Here is a 22562-nt window from a genome sequence, read left to right on the forward strand (position 1 = left end):
AACCGTAAGATACACGCTATGGCAATATAGCTCATATTGCAAAGGCAAAAGACCTCTAGTGCTACGGAGCGCTGGCTGTCGTCGGCTTCTTGCTGTGGGAATATAGCTCTTATTACAAGCGCACAAGACCTCCAACGCCACGACGAGCAGCACGGAGTGCGCGGGCGCGGCGCCGGGCAGCAGGCGGTGCACGGGCCCCGAGAGCCCGATGAGCGCGCAGTTCACCAGCACCGCCACGCCCACCATCGCTTCCATTGCGTGCTGAAAACAAAACGGTACGTAAATATTGCGAGTACTTCTAGCACGGCTAGCTGATTGGGAGACAATCATCCCTCAGTTTAAACAACAAAATGCCGGTCTATAAATGCATAATAAAGCCTATATGGACTTATGGGATTCAACTCTGGGGATCTGCCAGTAATTCCAACCTTGAAATCCTCCAAAGGTTTCAGAATAAAACACTGAGGGCAATCTCAAATTCACCATGGTTCGCTAGAAATGTAGAGATACACGAGTACTTGGAGATGCCGACAGTCAGGGAGGAGGTGAGCAAATACTGTACCAAATATAAGGAAAGGCTAAAACATCACACAAACCAACTTGCTAGAGAAATTGTGGAACAAACCCACAAGACCACCACAAGACTGAAAAGATGGCAAATATTACAGTTGGACCAAAGATGCTAGTGGCTTGGACTGAATATTGGAAGGCTGGACTAGATTGCTACGTGAATTAGTAAAAACCGAGGGAGAGAATTTACTGGAATACCCCTCCTCATGAACACAAACAAAAAAGCAAGACAAAACATCTGATTATGACCTAAGTCGATTGCAGATATAAAAAGGGGAAAAAAAAAACTTCTAGCACGGTCTGTGAGCACGTAGAATTTTGTCCAATGACCCCAAGCTACCCATCCTTATCGGTCGCGCGTAATAGACATGTTGACACCACCACTCAATGAGGGCTATCGTTTTTATACTTAACAGTTGGCACCCCTGGCGATTGACAGGACCTCACTCTACAGTGGCGCCATCTTGATGAGTGCAAATGCGATAGTCCTCCTACCACTTTAGCGCTCACCAGCCGGCGCCACTGTCTTCGCTACTAGCAAGTGACAGGACCTTACTCTACAGTGGCGCCAACTGGTGAGCGCTAAAACGATAGCCCTCATTGACGTACTTTTTAAAACTGTCAAAACGAAACTCTCCCATAGATTTTGTATGGCATTACAAGCAAGTGACGTCACTATTTTGTCAACTCAATCAAACTACTCTTTTCAATTACAATGCGAACAAAAATCGTAATTTACAGGTAATTTAAGATGAATTAAGTTTTTAAGACCTGAATGTAAGGTCTTTTTAAAACAGTTGTGGTTCAGAATTATTGGGGTATGGTGTCAAACTGTCTATTATACAGTGTGAGTCACGTTAAAGTGTACATATGAAAATAGATGAAACTAGACCTATTTTTATCGACAAAAAAGAGGTCAAAAATTTTTTGAGATTTTTTTTTAATTTTTTATAGAATTTTTTTTCTTTGAATTACTTATTGTAAAGAAAACGTAATAACTTTTAAACTAAGCGGTATATCCTGATAAAATAAAAACAGTAATAATGCTAAATAACAGGCGATACTAAAAAAATACATAAAATACACAAAAAATGCCAACAAATAATAAAAAATGATACTTTTTGAAAAAAATCTGCTTAAAAATTCGTGTTTTTTTGGTTATTTTATAAATTTCTCCAAAAAATGCCCCTATAACCGGTGGTTTTTATTACTTTGTATTATTTTCTATCGTATTATCTTTGTAAAACCAAAAATAACATGTCTCTATACCTATCACAACATTTGTTATGATCGTTTGAACAAAGGCCTGCCACAACATTATTCTCCGCTACAGGTAGAGACAATTTAAATTTTAACTAAAATGCTTATTTTACTTCGAAATCTTTTGTTTTTATTTCAAATCTAACTTGTCTTTATCAAAATTACAAATCTAGAGCCATTTTCAGTTTTGTTGTTAACGAAGCGTTGAATGGCGCGCCCGGAGATGCTTAGTTCAAACGATCATTGCAAACGTTGTGATAGGGATAGAGACATGCGATTTTTCGTTTTACGAAGGTAATACGATAGAGAATAATACAAAGTAATAAAAACTACCGGTTATAGGGGCATTTTTTAGAGAAATTTATCAAATAACCAAAAAAACACGAATTTTTAAGCGGATTTTTTTCAAAAAGTATAATTTTTTTATTATTTGTTGGCCTTTTTTGTGTATTTTATGTATTTTTTTAGTATTGCCTGTTATTTAGCATTATTACTGTTTTTATTTTTTTAAGATATACCGCTTAGTTTAAAAGTTATTATGTTTTCTTTACAATAAGTAACTGGAAGAAAAAAAAATCTATAAAAAATTTAAAAAAAAACTCAAAAATTTTTTGACCTCTTTTTTGTCGATAAAAATAGGTCTAATTTCATCTATTTTCATATGTACACTTTAACGTGACTCACACTGTATTGCTGTCGCGACTGTGCGACGGGCGCCCGCAGTGAGTGTGCGAGAGCAACAACAACATAATTACGCGCGAGCGATAAGGATGGGTAGCTTGGGGTCATTGGACAAAATTCTACGTGCTCACAGACCAGACTAACATAAACAATAGGGATTCGGAAACTATTTACAAATCTTTATCGAAACAGTCATGGAGCCAAAATAGTCTATAATTCAATAAGAAACGGCACATTTTCGTTTACTGATAATATTCCATTTAAAATCAACACATAACCTACTCTCTTCTTTTCTTCCTCGGTCCCTCACTGATAAGGATCGCGACCACTGATAGTGTTCCTCCACAGACTGCGGTCATAAGCTGTGTGAACATAACCTACAAGTGACATCATAAATATAGGACCCCTATAAGTGACTTCAAGTGCGTATTTTACCGTGTGACGTCACGTGGCACAGTTTGAACGCGTCCGCTCGCACTCCGCCGCGTGTTCAGCGTGTGACGTCACCGGCCACTGACCTGCCAGCTGCCGATGTTGCTGATCCGCTCGCCGAAGGGCCGCTGCGCCACGTGGCACAGTTTGAACGCGTCCGCTCGCACTCCGCCGCGTGTGACGTCACCGGCCACTGACCTGCCAGCTGCCTATGTTGCTGATCCGCTCGCCGAAGGGCCGCTGCGCCACGTGGCACAGTTTGAACGCGTCCGCTCGCACTCCGCCGCGTGTGACGTCACCGGCCACTGACCTGCCAGCTGCCTATGTTGCTGATCCGCTCGCCGAAGGGCCGCTGCGCCACGTGGCACAGTTAGAACGCGTCCGCTCGCACTCCGCCGCGTGTTCAGCGTGTGACGTCACCGGCCACTGACCTGCCAGCTGCCGATGTTGCTGATCCGCTCGCCGAAGGGCCGCTGCGCCACGTGGCACAGTTTGAACGCGTCCGCTCGCACCTCCGCCGCGTTGTTAAGTAGAGCGCACAGCGCCGCCAAGGGAAAGGCAGATGAGAAGAGAACTACGTGGCCGAGTTGCGTCAGCATTTCGAGGTACTCCGCGAAAGTGCCTTCGTACTGTGGACAAATAAAAGAGGTAGGCATTATCGACCCAGCTATGACACAAACTGTAAATAACAACCAACCATGAACAAGTTTAACTTATCAAGCATCTAAGTGCGTAGTTCAGGAAATAAAATTAAAAAACAACATCCTTACATTATGGCTGACAGCAGTGTATTGTTTTTTTTGCAATTTTTGCTAATGAAGGTCGCGGGAAGGACCTGGATGTGAGAGCTTAGGATCTTTGAGGCCTTTGTCCAGCAGATGAGGTCTTTAAAACGATGACGATAAGGTGGGTTTTCCTGTACAAGATCTTACTTTTAACAGCTGCAACTCGAGCTCGGCCTGATGGATGACCTTCTGCCTGATGATGAGCTCAGAGTCCCTTCAATCAGGTCAGTGCCGTTGATCAGACTATTCTCAGGCGCGTCTCCGGACAAATGGGTCTTCTTACATCTACACTAATATTATAACTTTGTTTGTTTGTTTGGTTGTAATGAATATGCTCAAAAATTACTGGACCGTTTTTTAAAATTCTTTCACCATTCGAAAGCTATATTATCCACGAGTAACATAGGCTAAATTTTATTTTGGAAGAAAATAGGGTTCCGTAAAATATGTAGATAATGTAGTCCACGCGCGCGAAGCCGCGGGAGGAAAGCTAGTCTCTGTATATGGTGAAAACGAGAGGTGGGAATATTTCAGTTACCTTAAACAACTGCGACTCGAGCTCGGCCTGATGAATGACCTTCTGCCCGACGATGGGTTCAGAGTCCCTTCGATCAGGGTCGGTGCCGTTGATCAGACTATTCTCGGGCGCGTCTCCAGACGAAGCGGTCTTCTTACATATCTCTATGTGGTGAGAACGAGAGGTGGGAATATTCCCGTTACCTTAAACAGCTGCGACTCCAGCTCGGCCTGATGGATGACCTTCTGCCCGACGATGGGTTCAGAGTCCCTTCGATCAGGGTCGGTGCCGTTGATCAGGCTGTTTTCAGGCGCGTCTCCAGACGAAGCGGTCTTCTTACATCTCTGTATGTGATGGTAACGAAAGGTGGGAATATTCCAGTTACCTTAAACAGCTGCGACTCCAGCTCGGCCTGATGGATGACCTTCTGCCCGACGATGGGTTCAGAGTTCCTTCGATCAGGGTCGGTGGCGTTAATCAGGCTGTTTTCAGGCGCGTCTCTGGACGAATCGGTCTTCTTACATCTCTATATTATGTAGGAATATTCCCGTTACCTTAAACAGCTGCGACTCCAGCTCGGCTTGATGGATGACCTTCTGCCCGACGATGGGTTCAGAGTCCCTTCGATCAGGGTCGGTGCCGTTAATCAGACTATTCTCAGGCGCGTCTCCGGACGAATCGGTCTTCTTACATATCTGTATGTGGTGGGAACGAGAAGAGGGAATATTCCCGTCACCTTAAACAGCTGCGACTCCAGCTCGGCCTGATGTATGACCTTCTGCCCGACGATGGGTTCAGAATCCCTTCGATCAGGGTCGGTGCCGTTGATCAGACTATTCTCGGGCGCGTCTCCTGAAGAGTCCGTTTTTTTGTCGAACATCTCTGTTAGCTGTGCTGATGTTGGCACTGAAAAGGTTTGGGTATAAAGTTGACAAACTTGATTGCTTTTTTTTGTTTCATCATACCGTTTACATATTAAAGTTACAATGAAGGATGATTGATTAATAAGGGAAAATGTACTTTAATTAGATGAACTTATTATTGAAGGGATTGCTACCATGTACCTTAATTTTGAGTTTCCGATATTTCGGCACTGTTCTGTTCACGCGAACTTCTTCAGAAAATAGAAGCGATGAAAGGATAGTGTATTTTTACATGCGTGTTTCGGACGTATGACTGCTAGGTGATTCGCGAACGAATTTGGTCTCTAATGTGAAAAGGACAGTATCATTATGTAGCAAAGATATGATGACTAAGAACAAAGTTAATATTTCAAAATACACCGATTTACGCCACTATTGAATTCGTTGGTGCTATATTTGCTTACCTTTACTGGGACTTAAGGCTCCGAAAACGTCGATACAAATCTTCGCCAACCTCAAATTCTCAATAAGATACGGCAAAGCCGATTCCTTCAGATTTCCTATCACTTGTCGCGTTATTAGCAACACTGCTAGTTGCTGAAAGAAATACAACAAACATGTATTAAATTACAGTTTTGATGAAAAAATGCACGTAATACAACTAGATAATACACATTTTCGCTATCGATTCTTTTAAGCAGGCGTTCAAACGTGTAAACAAGATGGCACATCAAGGTTTAAGGCCCTCTTTCCACCAAAGCGGAGGCGATTTGGTTGAATAACCAATCAGATTTCCAAACCTAAGCTGAGCGGAGAAATGACGAGATCAGCGGTGGAATTGTGTAAAGCAATCGTAATCATTTGACAGTTCTTAAGGTACGATAAAGTCAGATAAACAAAGCGTTTGACAGAATAATCGTATGTTATGAACTGTCAAATGATTACGATTGCTTTACACGATTCCACCACAGATTGGTTATTCAAAGACATCTTTCAGCTTTGGTGGAAACCGGGCCTAACATTGTGGTCACTTATATTTTTATAACAGCCGCTTTTATCAAAGGGCGATGGAGCGGGCTATGCTCGGAGTTTCCCTGCGTGATCGAATCAGAAATGAGATCCGCAGGAGAACCAAAGTGACCGATATAGCTCGCAGAATTGCTAAAATCAAGTGGCAGTGGGCGGGGCACATAGCTCGTAGAGACGATGGCCGTTGGGGCAGAAAAGTTGTCGAGTGGCGACCACGGGCTGGAAGACGTAGCGTGGGCAGGCCTCCTACTAGGTGGACCGACGATCTGATGAAGGTCGCGGGAAGAGCCTGGATGCGGACAGCGCAGGACCGTTCATTGTGGAAAACCTTGTCCCTTTGTCCAGCAGTGGACGTCATTCGGCTGAAACGAACGAACGAACAGGCGCTATTGTGCTACAAAAACGTATACTTTTATAGATATTATAGTAACTCAAATTCTCATACTGAAATTAGTACATTTACATACCTCTTTTAACTTATCCATATCCTGAATATAAAACGCGATGTAGAACAAGCTCATAAAAGAGTTCACGAATTGAAACTGAAAACGAAAAAACAATTTGTTTAAATAAATAATATTTATAGGTAAGTAAAGTGATGAATGAATCGATGAGTTCTAAGATGATTTTACAGTTGTTTTATAACTCTATCAGTTGGTTAAGTGTTTGCAAATTAACATCAAATTCGAAAAGCAATATAATATTTATTTATCGTTTTAATTTTATTTATTTCAATACATTAACGAAGAAGCGATGCATAATAAATGTGTACGTGATTTAGATAATGTTGTGTACGTCACTAAGTGTGCGACGAAAATGCTTTAATACATAATCATGACAACATCAACCTAGTTCTTTAACACACTAACAGTTTTGCAAGCGAGTTTTAATCGACTGAGAGCGAGAAGTTATAAATGTATGGCTTCTCATTGGGATGCTTAAAATGTAGTTTCGAATACTTAAAGGAAGGTATTTTATAAGGATAATTTTAGATTCGTATGAATCAGCAATATTATGGTTCTTTCAGTTGATCAGCTGATAATGGAAAAAATCATCCACTCATAGCAAATAGCAGGTTTTATGAAAAATATTAAAAATCCACTATTTAAATGACAAATCATTCGGGAGACTCGACTCGCTCTGAATCTCGCTTGCAAATCATCAGTGTTATACTGCCCTTACAAAAACTAACAACAGTACCTATTTATTTAGCTAATAATTTCTATAGTTATAAAATATGAGTTAACTGTATCAATGCGGGTGTCTGTGTTTTATTCGCATTATTTTATTATTCAACATTTTATTTTGCATGCAAGCAAAACAAAACCGCGTGCAGTTGCAAGATACATCATAGTGCTTTTAAGTTATGTCCATAGATTACCATGTGTCGGTTAAAAACCTTTTTCCTTTTGTCTATGGTATGCAAAGCGTGATTGAAGCTTAGCTCTGAGCATGGTGTTAGTCTATGGCAGCTTTTAAATACAAACCAATGCAATTTTCACAATCAGGTGATTTTCATACTTTGTCTCGAGACGATAGTTTTCTGCGAATGGCGGGAGATCATGATTTTTCGTTACCATTTTAATACAATTCGAAGTTGTTTATAATCCAGTCCCGTTTGGTAAGCAGTAAAGAGAAAATATAAGGCACTATAGTATTATCATCTACTATACGTATTAAACATATAACTACGATATGTGGTCTATTTATTAAACTAGGTTTTTATGTATACTGATAATAATCTATTTAATATTTTAATTTAGAAACATACTCTATTATTTAAGGTATGTGCTAGTTTAACTATAAGACAGTAACTATTCTTCATGCAGAAAAAGTATTACGTTATTCTTTTATGAATAAATTGTGAATTTATTTTTTAATTCAGAGACATTACAGGATACCTAATAAAAAGCTACCCATACACATCATATCATTTGGATAGTGGCAAGGAAACAAAGTTTTGAAGTAAATAATAGAATGTGTATGAGTAACTTTAGTTATAAAACTATACAAAAATCCATACATCATAAAAACTACGTAAATTCAACACATAAACTGGTGTCTTCATTAATATTGTATTAATTTATCACACTAAACTCACACTAAAGAGTTCAAAATTTTCTCACAAAGATAGTCAAGATGTTAAAATTAAAACCAAAAAGTTGAAAAATTATTATTTATGACTTGTTACCTTTATCGTTGAGCCATCTTGCTATCCGGGCGTACACTTCTTCCTCGACTGCGATAATTATGGCTAGAAATGCCCGTGGTATCCACGTGAAATATACTATCCTAGTTTCCCACCAATCCTGGGAACAAAATTCACAAATTACAAACAAAATAGATTTGAGTATTTGCATGTCCTACATTTTAGGGTTATGGCCTGTTGGCCATAGGAGATAAGATGTAACAACATCTAAACATTACAAATCCTTTTTTCTCTCTATTCGAAAATGTCACTGCAGGTGCGGAACCCTATTTTACCAGGGTCAAATGGAGGATGAAGTTCCCGGAAAGAATCTAACTACACACTCAGTACACTTTAACGAATAATCTTTAAAAAAAAAAGTTGGCAACACAGGTTGGGGATGTCTGCTGTTCGCTTATTTATATCTTAGTCGCCTTTTACCAATTCCTGAGTAGAGTGGGCGTGGCCTAATACTACTCAATAAAATTAGGTTAGATTTTCAACTCGATCATATAATAAATAATAATAATAATAAATATCCTTGGACATTTAACACTGCGCTTCTAGTCCCAAAATAAGCAAAGCTTGTACTATGGGTACTAGACAACGGATATAAACATACTTAAATACTTTTTTTTTGTAAATACATACTTATTATACATAGAAAACACCCAGTCCAATACAAATATGTTTATGAACACAAATGTTTGTACTGTGCGGGAATCGAACCCGCTACCTCCGGAATAGTAGTCCGTTTCGAACCACTACACCAAACGGCCGACTATGACTAGATATGACGTAAGCTTTGTTCAGCAGTGTTTCTTTTGTTATCTAAGAAGGAGGAATGTGAGGTATTTTGGAACAAAGTGCATTCCATGTTTGAGTTTCATCCGCCATTTCTTCCCAGCACCAGCCGATATGTTGTCCCGAAGTGGTGGTAGGGCAAGCTATATTTGAGATGTGTTTAATGCCCGTTTTCACTGTCAATCCTTAATTTTTAAGTGACCCATATGAAAACGAAATTCCTGTTATGTGTTACCATAGGCGTCACATAAAAATCAGAGATTGATGGTGAAAACGAGCTTAAGTATCTAGGCTGTACCTATTTATTTATTTATTTGTAATAGGTATACAAACAGTTTACAGTATTAATTTACCTATTAATAAGACCTTCAACACTGTTCATAATAATAGCACAAACCTCCACGGGACTATCGTCATTAAGTTTGGCCAAAAACACATACTTTATTTATAGAATTTGAATGTTTCTTACCTGAGCCCGCAAAAACGCGAAGGTAGCCACAGTGGCCACACTAAGGCATACTAGCATCACTGGTAACGACACACAGTGGCGCCACGCAGCGTATTGGGGCTCCGGCCTCTCTGTTACAAGGCTTGTACCCATTTCACACTGTATCAACTCACCTGAGCGCAGTGCGAACGTGGCGACAAGCCAGTTCAGCGGTGGTCATTCTAAGCTTGAGGAAGAGGAAGGTGAGATATTTTGGAATAAGGTGCGTTCCATATTTGAGTTTCTTCCACGATTTCTAAGCACCAGTCTACCTGTTTTTCCCAAGAAAGGACCTACGCTACATACTAAAGAATTTGAATGTTTCTTACCTGAGCCCGCAGAAAGGCGAAGGTGGCCACAGTGGCCACACTAAGGCATACTAGCATCACTGGCAACGACACACAGTGGCGCCACACGCGTCGTCGCCACGCAGCGTATTGGGGCTCTGGCCTCCCTGTTACAGGGCTTGTACCCATTTCACCCTGTAAATAAATAAGTACATACCATACAAAGTCACTCCGATATCAGACGTACGCAAAGATCTTTTTTTATGCAAAACAAGGCAGGTATTTGACCGCAATCGCACCTGATGTTAAGTGAGATGCAGTCTAGGATGGTACGTACTTGCCCTATTCACTCTTGCCTTGAAAAGGCCCGGATAATAGTGTTCGGTAAAGACAGCAGCTGGCATCGAATTCGCCCCTAGCTGTTCGCATTATAAAAAAAGACAGCGAAACGCTTGAGCTGGAATGCCGACAATGTAACAATGGTATGTTAACCTCCGTCTGGTTAGTGGTGGAAGATAGTGATGATCTTTCAACTACGAAGTTGATATATGTAATTATAATGTCATAATAAATACAAACAAAATTACCTCGAAAAGGGGTCGAGGCTCAACAAGCAAGTCATCTCTTTGGTCCAATGTGCCCCACTTGTAAGCCAAAGCGTTGGAGTATCTGAAAACAAAACTCATTAATAACTACGCTCCTTTCTAACAATGTAATGTCTGCGTTAAAAAAGCTACCTTTTCCACGTCTCCAAATAAACACAAGCCCACAGCACATTAAACAGTGAGAATAATACATAAGCTATATCCTTCCAGTTTTCATTTGCTGTGCCCAACCAAATCTGAAACATAAAATAATTAAAACATCCGGCTCGAAGGACCAAGTGCGAAAATCCTGTAAATTTCATTACTCACCCAAAAAATAAAACCAACTACTGCAGGTACTGTTAACGATTGTGTGTAATGTCCGAGCCAAGCAAAGTACATCGCTATTTTTACTCCAAAGTATTCGCTAATTTCATCTGAAATACATACAAAATGTTTTGATTTGTAATTTTATAATATTAGTAGTGATAGGGTTAAAATTCAAATTATTTATTTGCTCAAAAAATGTAGGGTAAATACATAAGTGGTGTTGGTATTTTATTAAAACCTTCTTAACCATTTTTTGTATACGGATCGTACACATATTAAATAGTGTGTAGCGTATGACTCAGATGGATCAAACTAAATTTTAACCCATCAAACCCCAAGCAGGATTCGCAGGGATTGAAGGGTTAAACAGCTCTCACCTAAAGGTTGTGGAGAGAAGAAAGTCTTGACCCACTTCTTCCTAAGGTTTTCCAGCGCGTTCCGTTCGTGAAGTGGGAACATACTGGCCACCACACCTCTGCTCACGCATGCTGGCACTGATGAAGAAAAATATACATAAATTTAAAAAAAGTGCCACTTCTTTTGTTATTTGTGTGAAATAAATATTTTTCTCAAATAGCAATGAGCAAGATACAGCGCGAAAAAGGGATGGCCATTAAGGTAGACATTTTGTGGCAACTGCACTACGGAAGAAGTAGACCGACGCCATGTTGAAGGTTGCGGGAACCGCCTGGATACGGACAGCTAGTTTTTGTGGAAATTCTTTGAGGAGGCATTTTTCCAGCAGGCCTTTGTTCAAAATCTTAAAATGCCTTGGTTCAGTCTGTTGGATGAAAAGGAAGGAAGGATTTTTCTAATATACTCTCAATCTAAACCAACCGATGCTCTGTCCGTCCAGGCCGCAGCGTAAGCGCTGGTTCCAAAGCCCGGTTTGGAGCGTGCCGATTCCAATACGTGTTACACCAACGCGCTCTAAGCAAATTGCACTTTATTGCATAGCACTGAGACTCGCTTTTCCTTTGAATGTGTTTTCGAAATAACTTTCTTGACGCTCCAAATATTCTGTGCTTTAACAACCAAGTAATAAGGTGCAAACTACTCTAAATGTGAACCAACCGATGCTTTAACCCATCTCGTCGCCCAGAGCCCTATAACTAAATTGCACTTTATTCCGTAGTCCTGAGAGTCGCAATTTCTTAAAATGCGAAGTGACCCTTCCGTTTAAACCATTCTGTGCCTTAACTACGTAGTAATAAGGTGCAAACCAACCGATGCTCTGTCCAGGCCGCAGCGTCAGCGCCGGTTCCAAAGCATGCTCATCGCCCGGTTCTGCGCGCGCCGACTCCAATACATGTTTCACCAACGCCCCACGCTCTTGTGAGTTTAGTAGCTCGGCCGCTGAGGAACCCTGGGCAAATGGGAAAAAGCATTAATAACACGGGGATCGCACATAATTCAAATGGTTTCGAAAGCTGAAAAGTATCTCATTTGAGGGGTATTATTCGATATGCTTACTTTTAGAGTTGCATAAGTTAGAAAAGAAATACAGCGAAAACGTTCAGGTTCACCAATACCCTGCACGTAATTCTATTTAGACAGAGCTTTTGCTGAATTCGATCGCCATGCAACTGTATTTCACAATCAATTTTGTGGTAGACTTTTAATTAAGTACAAGTGCCCTAATTATTTATAATAATAACTTTGTATACAGGGTAGCAGAATTTCAGTTCCTTTAGATTTAAGTTTAGAAGTGAGATATCCATTATTTATTTTTATAAGCAGTTGCCACTTTACCTCAGTGAAATACAGTTCTAAAAAATATCAAAATACCTAGTTTCTACCAAGTCCGATATTATCATAGCTTCATACAATCCATTCCGTAATCCCTACCTACATGCAATATTAGAGATTATTATTCGTAAAAGCCTATTTTCTTCATGAACCGAATTAGCTCTAACAATTTGGCATCTCAAGCGATTCCTACTGACACAGTTGCATGCCAAGCCGAGCCACTGAAACTTACACCGCCCTACAACGCTGAATTAAGGCGATTTGTGTCCTCAATCCGCGCCAAATGGGCATTTTGTAAAGCCTACTCCTCTTTTACTGCTGGACAGAAATAGTTGAAAAAAATATATGTTATACAACAGTTCAAGGACTACATTTGTGACGTTTGAATTTTCGCTAAGTCTCTTTGTTTTGGATTAAAAAAATAAATGCGGGACATCGATTTTTTACTTAAATTCCCTACTCCTCCAAAACGGCTGTGTTAATTTAAAAGATTTTTGCACGAATAGATTGGGAATTCTTTAATCTTTAAATGACACGTTGCGTTTTTCAATCGAACATTACTTTCATTCATAAATTTTACTTTTGATAAATTCCGAACGTTTTGCTGTTGAGGGGGCCTTCGCGGGGTGCGGGCGGCAGTCGGCCGCTGGCCTTCAGACGGGGAGGTTGTGTCACTCGCTACAAACTGACATTAGCGATCAAAATGAATTTTTTCTTTGGCTAAGTTGCACCACCTGACGTGACCTAACTTTGACCGTAGCTTTGGCGATAACCGGTGTTTTTTGTATGGAGTTAGACAGACTTTTGACGCTTGTCAAAGTTGAAGTAAGATGGTGCAACCCAGCTTTTGTTCGACAATAGATTTTATGTCAGAATTGTTCATAGAGTACGTGCAGTCAGANATTAGGTACTTGCTTATACAGGGTGTCCCAAAAACAATGGATAATTCTTCAACCATCGATAGGCCTCGCCATGGTCTCCCTAACGTCCAATTTTGACCCCAGTAAAAGTTTTTTTCAGTTTTTGTTTCTATAAGGAACATACAGACAGACAAAAATTTTACTGATTGTATTTTTGGCATCAGTATCGATCACTAATTACCCCCTGATAGTTATTTTGAAAATATATTTCATGTACAGAATTGACCTCTCTACAGATTTATTATAAGTATAGATAATAATAAATAAATACGAATCAAACGAGCCTAAACTCGATGGAATCGTTTATTCCCGGAGTTGCTATGGGGCCACTGGCATTCCAGCTCTACCATCAGATCAGCTCCATGTCATCACAATATTGCATTGTCACCCGAATTACATGCACCTATATCCGAAATTTGAACGAAAACCACGTCAATAAATACAGTATTATATTGAGNAATAATATCGTTTATTCCCGGAGTTGCTATGGGGCCACTGGCATTCCAGCTCTACCATCAGATCAGCTCCATGTCATCACAATATTGCATTGTCACCCGAATTACACGTATATCCGAAATTTGAACTCAATCAATGAGGGCTATCGTTTTAGCGCTCACCAGTTAGCGCCACTGTAGAGTAAGGTCCTGTCACTTGCTAGTAGCGAAGACAGTGGCGCCAACTTGTGAGCGCTAAAGTGGTAGCGGGACTATCGCATTTGCACTCATCAAGATGGCGCCACTGTAGAGTAAGGTCCTGTCAATCGCCAGGGGTGCCAACTGTTAAGTATAAAAACGATAGCCCTCATTGATGAAGGATTTCTAATAAAAAGACAAATACATTTTCAGTTTATTCTTCATAAGTGATAGACAAAAGCAGAAACATTTGCTTTTTTAGGCCATAGACAATACTAGGTAGGTACTAATGCGTTCCAATAGGGATGATGACTGGGTAATGAAATCGAAATTCTATTTAGTCCGTCAGACAGATAATTAGAAAATATTAGACTCATATTTTTTATTTTTTTCCATAATCGAATAATTACAGTATTATATTGAGTTGAAATGTCGCGTGACGTCACATTTGAGTAAAAATTCTACTCAAGCGTGGCGTATCGCGCCAAATTTACGAAAAATAAAATAAAATTTTATCCCGTACAAAATGTTCATGGATTTTGTTATTTTTATTAAATACCTTTACGCCTGAGTTAAATGACACCGACATCAAGGTTCATCAATTTAAGTTTAAAATAATAGGCAGTAATGTATGAAGAAAGAGCTTCTATTCTGTATCTACCTATGCCCGTGTATTTTTGATCGGTGTCAAATCGGAGTTTTTGGTGCGGGGTACGCGGGTGTTGCTCGCGGCGTGAAGGTCAAACGCCCAAGGTCATTGAGGACTCTAATCGCCTTAATGAGCTATTTCAGGAGGTCACGCCATGGAGTCACGCAGGTCGTAGGTACAGTCGGTATAGAATAATATTGACGTTGTAAGGCCGAGAGATGCCAATGGCCCTTAAATCGTTAGTGCATTAGAAATTTATTAAAGATTGCGTAGATATTTAAATAAATTAATACATGAATTAACGAAAAATACTAAAACGTAAAAGTGAATCATTTTTAGGGTTCCGTACCTCAAAAGGAAAAAACGGAACCCTTATAGGATCACTTTGTTGTCCGTCCGTCCGTCTGTCAAGACCCTTTTTCTCAGGAACGCGTGGAGGTATGAAGCTGAAATTTATATCAATTACTCAGGTCTACTGTCCCTTGAAGCTGTGAAAAAATCAAACTTCTAAGCCAACGCAATCAAAAGATATGGCCGTTTATGCCGCAAATTTTCGACACTTGCAAGGGAATCAAAACCTACAGGGTGCTTCCCGTGAACTCAGAATCTTGAAATTTGGTACGAAGCAACGTCTTATAGCATAGATAAAGGAAAAATTACGAAAACCATAAATTTTTAGTTACATCACATAATATATATTTTTTTAATAATTTTAAACTTACTACCCATTTCCTCATAGACGCGTAGAGGTATTAAATTGAAATTCATACCAAATACTCAGGTCTATAATACCTTTAAGCTGTAACAAAATCAAACTTCTATGTCAACGCAATCAAAAGAAACAGCAATTTAAGCTGCATATTTTGAAACTCGCAAGTACTCGCAAGGGAATCAAAACCTAAAGGGTACTTCCAGTCGACCTAGAATCTTGAAATTTGGCATGAAGCAACGTTTTATAGCACACATAAAGGAAAAATTCCGAAAACCTTAAATTTTTAGTTACATTACAAAATATATATTTTTTAATAAATATAAACTTATTACTTTTTTCCTCATGAACGCGTAGAGCTATCAAGTTGAAATTCATATCAAATACTTAGATCTAATTGCCTTTAACCCGTGAAAAAAAAAAATAGTTATGACTCGATTGTCGTAATGAACGAACTTTGTAAACCTTGCAGGTTTGTACGGAACCCTCGGTGCGCGAGTCCGACTCGCACTTGGCCGGTTTTTTTTGTTTAGAAAGAGTAGGGCGACCTGTAGGCCTAGGATGCACGCCGCGATAAGCGGTTATCAAGTAATTTTATCGATTTTGCCTATACATTTTGACGTTGATAAAGTATATACGGCGCGCATTCTAGCCCGGCTAAAATGGGAACGGCACAAAAGAAGAAGAATACTGTTTTTATTTCGTGAATATTAAAGTTTGTAGCGCTAATTACTGTCAATTTAATATCAAATTAGTTTCCACTTTGAGATTAATCTGATTATATCTAATACTCAAAGCAGACTGTACAAATGCTTATCTCAATTTCGGGCAAATAACCTGCAGTAGACTCTCCAGAAATAACTACGGCCATTACAGCTATTTGTTTGACCTGATTTAACCTCTGATTGACGCTGAGTGTTCAACATTACCGTATTCGGCGTTTATGTTTCAGCTTGAAGTTGTTTTTCGTTGGTTTTACTTTCTTTGGTTAGTTAATTAATTGCCAAGGATAAAACCTGCTAAAATCTATGTAAACAACTTGAATTATGATGGTTACTTTTTTAAGCCGAACAAAGAACGTAATTGACCGCAATCGCACCTTATGTTGTGATGTAAATGTAGTCTTAAAAACATTTTCTTCATCTAGAATAATTTGCTTTTCTTTTTCAAATCCTATCCCTTGTACTAGAGATTTCCTTAATGTTTAATCATCACTTTCTATCAGGTGAAATGCAGCTTAGGCCAATAGCTTTCCCGTTTGGGTAAATAAAACTCGTGTTTCAGGAGATTACCCTTGACTAATTTACAAAAATCTCTTTCTTTTTTATTGTAGTTTAAATAAGCTACATTCGGGCTTCTACTACTGGATAATAAACTCATTAAGCCTGCCCAGATAATCTTTAAATTGAGCCCTAATAGCACCTCCAGCAATAGTGAAAACCATTATATTCCTCTGCAAGTGTCATAAAATATTCAAGCGTAATAACCATTTATGTCTGGCGCATTTCCCTGGGGTGGTGTGTGGGAAATTCAACCTCGGTTAGGAAATTGATAATGCAGGTTTTATTCTGTTGTTATGTTATACATTTGTGAGGAAAATATAATAATATTATTGGATAAATTCGTAATTTGCTTCGAAAGCTTTTTGATCGTTTTCATTTGGTAATACGTAGATTTCGAAATATTGAACAGATCTTTGCGTCTCTGTACATTTATGTATTGTATTAAATATTTTGTGCATTTTCATTTATGAAATGTGATTTGATTTATTCAATTCAGTACGGTAAGTATTTGCTCCTCATTATTTTCATAACATTTTTTTTATTTGATTGCGTAGTTACCAATGCATTAAGCAACAAACAAAATGGGAGTTAAAAAAGTAAATTACGCTTTTTGCTAGCAATTTTTTATCATGACCATTGAAGGACATTGATCTATTGAAATCGAACAAAAGAGTTTATAATAGATCTAGCAAATAGTTGTTACCTTTTGGAAACAGTGCATGTCGCGAACTGTGAACTCCTTGTAGCCACCTCCAAACTCAGGCTTGAGGAGTTTGGGCAGATGCACTTCTTCCGCGGTTTGCAACAGCCTGCAATAAGAAATTGATAACATAAGTTTTAGAAACCTAGGCGATGTCTTCACTCTGTACTACCATCGAATTCTGAACTTTATTACCTTACTTTAAAGTTCAGGAGTACCTGGTCCTATACAGGTAGTTCCATGCTCCATGTTTATAGACTTTAGTGGCGAATCGAGCTTCGATAAGTGTGACATGGCATGTAATCTTAAAACAGTCTTTTCAGTCAGCTATCAATGAATGAATAGGTGGACCGACGACCTCGTAAAGGTAGCAAGAAGGCGCTGGATGCAGGCTCAGATCTACTCACACATCATCATCAGCTGTTATGTAGAACGCGAAACACTGCTCGCTAGTGTTGACGCACACACGCGTAACTTCGGCCAGCTGCCGCAAAGTTTCTGCAGCAGCCATAGCAGACCTGGAAGACCAGGGGGACTACTGCGAAACAGTTTACGTAGTTCCTGGTCTACCTGTCACCGTCGCTTATGCTGGCATCTCGCTTTGTTTGAGAGTGATGGCAACATTCGAAACTTCGGATGTTTTTTGGAGTAGTCCCGCTGTGGATAACGTGGTCTACTCACACATCATCATCAGCTGTAATGTAGAACGCGGAACACTGCGAGCTGGCGTGTTGACGCACACACACGCGCAATCTGGGGCGACTGCCGCAAAGTTTCTGCAGCAGCCATAGCAGCATACTGTCTGGAAGACCAGGGGGACTACTGCGAAACAGTTTACGTAGGTCCTGGTCTACCGGTCACCATCGCTCATGCTGGCATCTTGCTTTGTGTGAGAGTGATGGCAACATTCGAAACTTCGGATAACGTTTTTCGGAGTAGCCCCGCTGTGGAGACGTTGTCTTTGTCTACTCACACATCGTCATCAGCTGTGATGTAGAACGCGGAACCCTGCTCGTTAGTGTTGACGCACACACGCGTAACTTCGGCCAGCTGCCGCGAAGTTTCTGTAGCAGCCATAGCAGACCTGGAAGACCAGGGGGACTACTCCGAAACAGTTTACGTAGTTCCTGGTCTGTCTGTCACCGTCGCTTATGCTGGCATCTCGCTTTGTGTGAGAGGGATGGCAATATTCGAAACTTCGGATAACGTTTTTTGGAGTAGTCCCGCTGTGGATAACGTGGTCTACTCACACATCGTCATCAGCTGTTATGTAGAACGCGGAACATTGCGAGCTGGCGTGTTGACGCACACACACGCGCAACCTGGGGCGACTGCCGCGAAGTTTCTGCAACAGCCATAGCAGCATACTGTCTGGAAGACCAGGGGGACTACTGCGAAACAGTTTACGTAGTTCCTGGTCTACCTGTCACCATCGCTCATGCTGGCATCTTGCTTTGTGTGAGAGGGATAACATTCGAAACTTTGGATAATGTTTTCCGGAGTAGCCCCGCTGTGGAGACGTTGTCTACTCACACATCGTCATCAGCTGTGATGTAGAACGCGGAACATTGCGAGCTGGCGTGTTGACGCACACACACGCGCAACCTGGGGCGACTGCCGCGAAGTTTCTGCAGCAGCCATAGCAGCATACTATCAGAGGAGCCACGGGGGTTACTCCGAATCAGTTTACGTAGTTCCTGGTTTGTCTGTCACCGTCGCTTATGCTGGCATCTCGCTTTGTGTGAGAGGGGTAACATTCGAAACTTTGGATAATGTTTTCCGGAGTAGCCCCGCTGTGGAGACGTTGTCTACTCACACATCGTCATCAGCTGTTATGTAGAACGCGGAACATTGCGAGCTGGCGTGTTGACGCACACACACGCGCAACCTGGGGCGACTGCCGCGAAGTTTCTGCAGCAGCCATAGNCAGCAGCCATAGCAGACCTGGAAGACCAGGGGGACTACTGCGAAACAGTTTACGTAGTTCCTGGTCTACCTGTCACCGTCGCTTATGCTGGCATCTCGCTTTGTTTGAGAGTGATGGCAACATTCGAAACTTCGGATGTTTTTTGGAGTAGTCCCGCTGTGGATAACGTGGTCTACTCACACATCATCATCAGCTGTAATGTAGAACGCGGAACACTGCGAGCTGGCGTGTTGACGCACACACACGCGCAATCTGGGGCGACTGCCGCAAAGTTTCTGCAGCAGCCATAGCAGCATACTGTCTGGAAGACCAGGGGGACTACTGCGAAACAGTTTACGTAGTTCCTGGTCTACCGGTCACCATCGCTCATGCTGGCATCTTGCTTTGTGTGAGAGTGATGGCAACATTCGAAACTTCGGATAACGTTTTTCGGAGTAGCCCCGCTGTGGAGACGTTGTCTTTGTCTACTCACACATCGTCATCAGCTGTGATGTAGAACGCGGAACCCTGCTCGTTAGTGTTGACGCACACACGCGTAACTTCGGCCAGCTGCCGCGAAGTTTCTGTAGCAGCCATAGCAGACCTGGAAGACCAGGGGGACTACTCCGAAACAGTTTACGTAGTTCCTGGTCTGTCTGTCACCGTCGCTTATGCTGGCATCTCGCTTTGTGTGAGAGGGATGGCAATATTCGAAACTTCGGATAACGTTTTTTGGAGTAGTCCCGCTGTGGATAACGTGGTCTACTCACACATCGTCATCAGCTGTTATGTAGAACGCGGAACATTGCGAGCTGGCGTGTTGACGCACACACACGCGCAACCTGGGGCGACTGCCGCGAAGTTTCTGCAACAGCCATAGCAGCATACTGTCTGGAAGACCAGGGGGACTACTGCGAAACAGTTTACGTAGTTCCTGGTCTACCTGTCACCATCGCTCATGCTGGCATCTTGCTTTGTGTGAGAGGGATAACATTCGAAACTTTGGATAATGTTTTCCGGAGTAGCCCCGCTGTGGAGACGTTGTCTACTCACACATCGTCATCAGCTGTGATGTAGAACGCGGAACATTGCGAGCTGGCGTGTTGACGCACACACACGCGCAACCTGGGGCGACTGCCGCGAAGTTTCTGCAGCAGCCATAGCAGCATACTATCAGAGGAGCCACGGGGGTTACTCCGAATCAGTTTACGTAGTTCCTGGTTTGTCTGTCACCGTCGCTTATGCTGGCATCTCGCTTTGTGTGAGAGGGGTAACATTCGAAACTTTGGATAATGTTTTCCGGAGTAGCCCCGCTGTGGAGACGTTGTCTACTCACACATCGTCATCAGCTGTTATGTAGAACGCGGAACATTGCGAGCTGGCGTGTTGACGCACACACACGCGCAACCTGGGGCGACTGCCGCGAAGTTTCTGCAGCAGCCATAGTAGCATACTGTCTGGGAGGCCTGTGGAGATATACAGCTGTTAGCTTCATAATGGCCAGAGTTTAATGACAAGTTTTATGGATTGGCGAACTAAATCAGTCAATTTATCAGCATAAACTAAACGCTTTGTGAACACGCGCGCCTCGGAGCTTAGAAGACGAGCAAAGAAATAAAATTGGGATGACACTGGTCGCTTTGCGGCTTTTCTTTCTTCAATATGAACGTTCAAAATACGTCACGATTCATGTAAGCTTTATTATCTTGCCAGTTAAAAAACAATTTAATTAAAAACTAGTTAGGTATAAAAACTCGTGGCTGAATGTCAGGTTCATCCAACCTCTGCTTCCTATCTTCCTGTGGTCATCGGTCTATAAAGTGCGAACTAAACTTTGGTAATCCATATAAATCCTCATTGTGCAGGGGCACAAAGACTAAATGAATGGGTCAGTTTACTCGACCTGCCGGCAAAGTGATCACTCTTGCCACACCTACTCAATCGTTCAATTACTTAACCCCGGTGAAGGTTACCTCTGAATTTGACTCCAAGAAAATCACCTAAGGAATTTAATTTAATTGAGGACTAAGTCTAGTTTACCGTGTGCGCTATTCCAGCAGAATTATTTGGGCTGCTTCCAGAAAGAGGGCATTAATTTAACCAAATTCTATGCAAGTAGAAGTTCGGAGAGAACGTCGCTTGAGCTTTGGTTCTTTCTCTTTGATAAATGATTTCAAATTCTAAATCCAATATCGTACGGATCAATATCGATTCCCCTTTCTTTCAACTAAAGGCCTCGCGTGTAGCCGCAAGTCTTCGGCCGCAGCACTAGAAACTTATTACAAAAGGTTCGCCTTCTTTCATACAAACAAAGGCTGACATTAATAGCCCGTTCGCCTTGTGAAGGGTTGAAGGCTCGGATTAGATATAATTCCCTTGATATTAGTCCGTTGGGGAAGGCGTCAAATAAAGATATAAAGGCGTCGAGTAAAGATAAATAAAGTTCAAAATCTGTAGGGGAAATTCGTCTTTCCTGATTTAATTTTGATTGTTTTAGTACGGGAAACAGCAAAGTAAGTCTAACATTGAAGCATCATAAATGTCGCACATTTATGAACCCGGAGAGGGATCGTAACCATATTAACTCGAGGCGGTTAATCCATCCTTTTATGTATTTTCAGTTAAACATGGCCAAATTAATCATAAAAACTGGATTCCGACCAATCACACACGACATCATTGTTCTCGTTTCCAACTTGCCTGTGGAGTAGAATTTTTTATCACTATTTCTGCCATTGTTTTTGCAATTAACTACGCAGCAAGCTTCGTGACTCATGTTTTTTTACTAAAAACGTAAATCTCGCTAGTAAAAAGTGACAGCGTCCGCCACAGAAAGTTCCTTTTTTTGGCCATGACGCGCGCTGCGATCGTTTCGTGGTTCCCCCACCTTATACTTCGCACCCAGCGAATACTGCAACGCACATTTATCTGCACGCGCGAAAGGCGATGACAGCTCGTGAAATGCGATACGGTGTTGATCTCTTTCCGAGTTGATAAGTCTGCTATGAGCTTTACTCCTCACGCATCGTCTCTAAGATTCTGCGTCGCTATTCATACAGCAGGGTCAAGAAGATGTTTTTCATCAGAAACTTTGAAACAACGCATAATATTGTGGAGATTTTGGAAGCTGTTTACGTCTGCTGTTCTGCACAGATTTCTAATTTATATTGATGAAATGTAAAAGGTGATTCCCCGCT

The 22562-nt window shown here is 41.1% G+C and overlaps 1 protein-coding gene across 1 annotated transcript in view; it reads right to left on the reverse strand.

Annotated features, from left to right (window-relative positions):
* wwk (anoctamin 8 white walker) overlaps nucleotides 1-18828 on the reverse strand; it is a 45127-nt gene extending 26299 nt beyond the window's left edge. Inside the window, exons 1-15 of the mRNA XM_028316123.1 lie at nucleotides 18710-18828; nucleotides 17463-17568; nucleotides 12045-12183; nucleotides 11195-11311; nucleotides 10818-10924; nucleotides 10641-10744; nucleotides 10491-10572; nucleotides 9946-10098; nucleotides 8329-8446; nucleotides 7625-7680; nucleotides 6605-6679; nucleotides 5573-5705; nucleotides 4982-5151; nucleotides 3375-3572; nucleotides 130-261 (exon numbers count right to left, since the gene is read on the reverse strand). Of these exons, the coding sequence (XP_028171924.1) occupies nucleotides 130-261; nucleotides 3375-3572; nucleotides 4982-5151; nucleotides 5573-5705; nucleotides 6605-6679; nucleotides 7625-7680; nucleotides 8329-8446; nucleotides 9946-10098; nucleotides 10491-10572; nucleotides 10641-10744; nucleotides 10818-10924; nucleotides 11195-11311; nucleotides 12045-12183; nucleotides 17463-17568; nucleotides 18710-18825 (1806 nt within the window). The 5' untranslated portion in view covers nucleotides 18826-18828. The remainder of the gene's footprint in view (nucleotides 1-129; nucleotides 262-3374; nucleotides 3573-4981; nucleotides 5152-5572; nucleotides 5706-6604; nucleotides 6680-7624; nucleotides 7681-8328; nucleotides 8447-9945; nucleotides 10099-10490; nucleotides 10573-10640; nucleotides 10745-10817; nucleotides 10925-11194; nucleotides 11312-12044; nucleotides 12184-17462; nucleotides 17569-18709) is intronic.
* Between the last annotated feature and the right edge of the window lie 3734 nt (nucleotides 18829-22562).

The sequence above is a fragment of the Ostrinia furnacalis genome, unplaced genomic scaffold (genome assembly GCF_004193835.3).
Source record: "Ostrinia furnacalis isolate ACB-3 unplaced genomic scaffold, ASM419383v2 OfSCF5438, whole genome shotgun sequence".
Taxonomy (NCBI): Eukaryota; Metazoa; Arthropoda; class Insecta; order Lepidoptera; family Crambidae; genus Ostrinia; species Ostrinia furnacalis.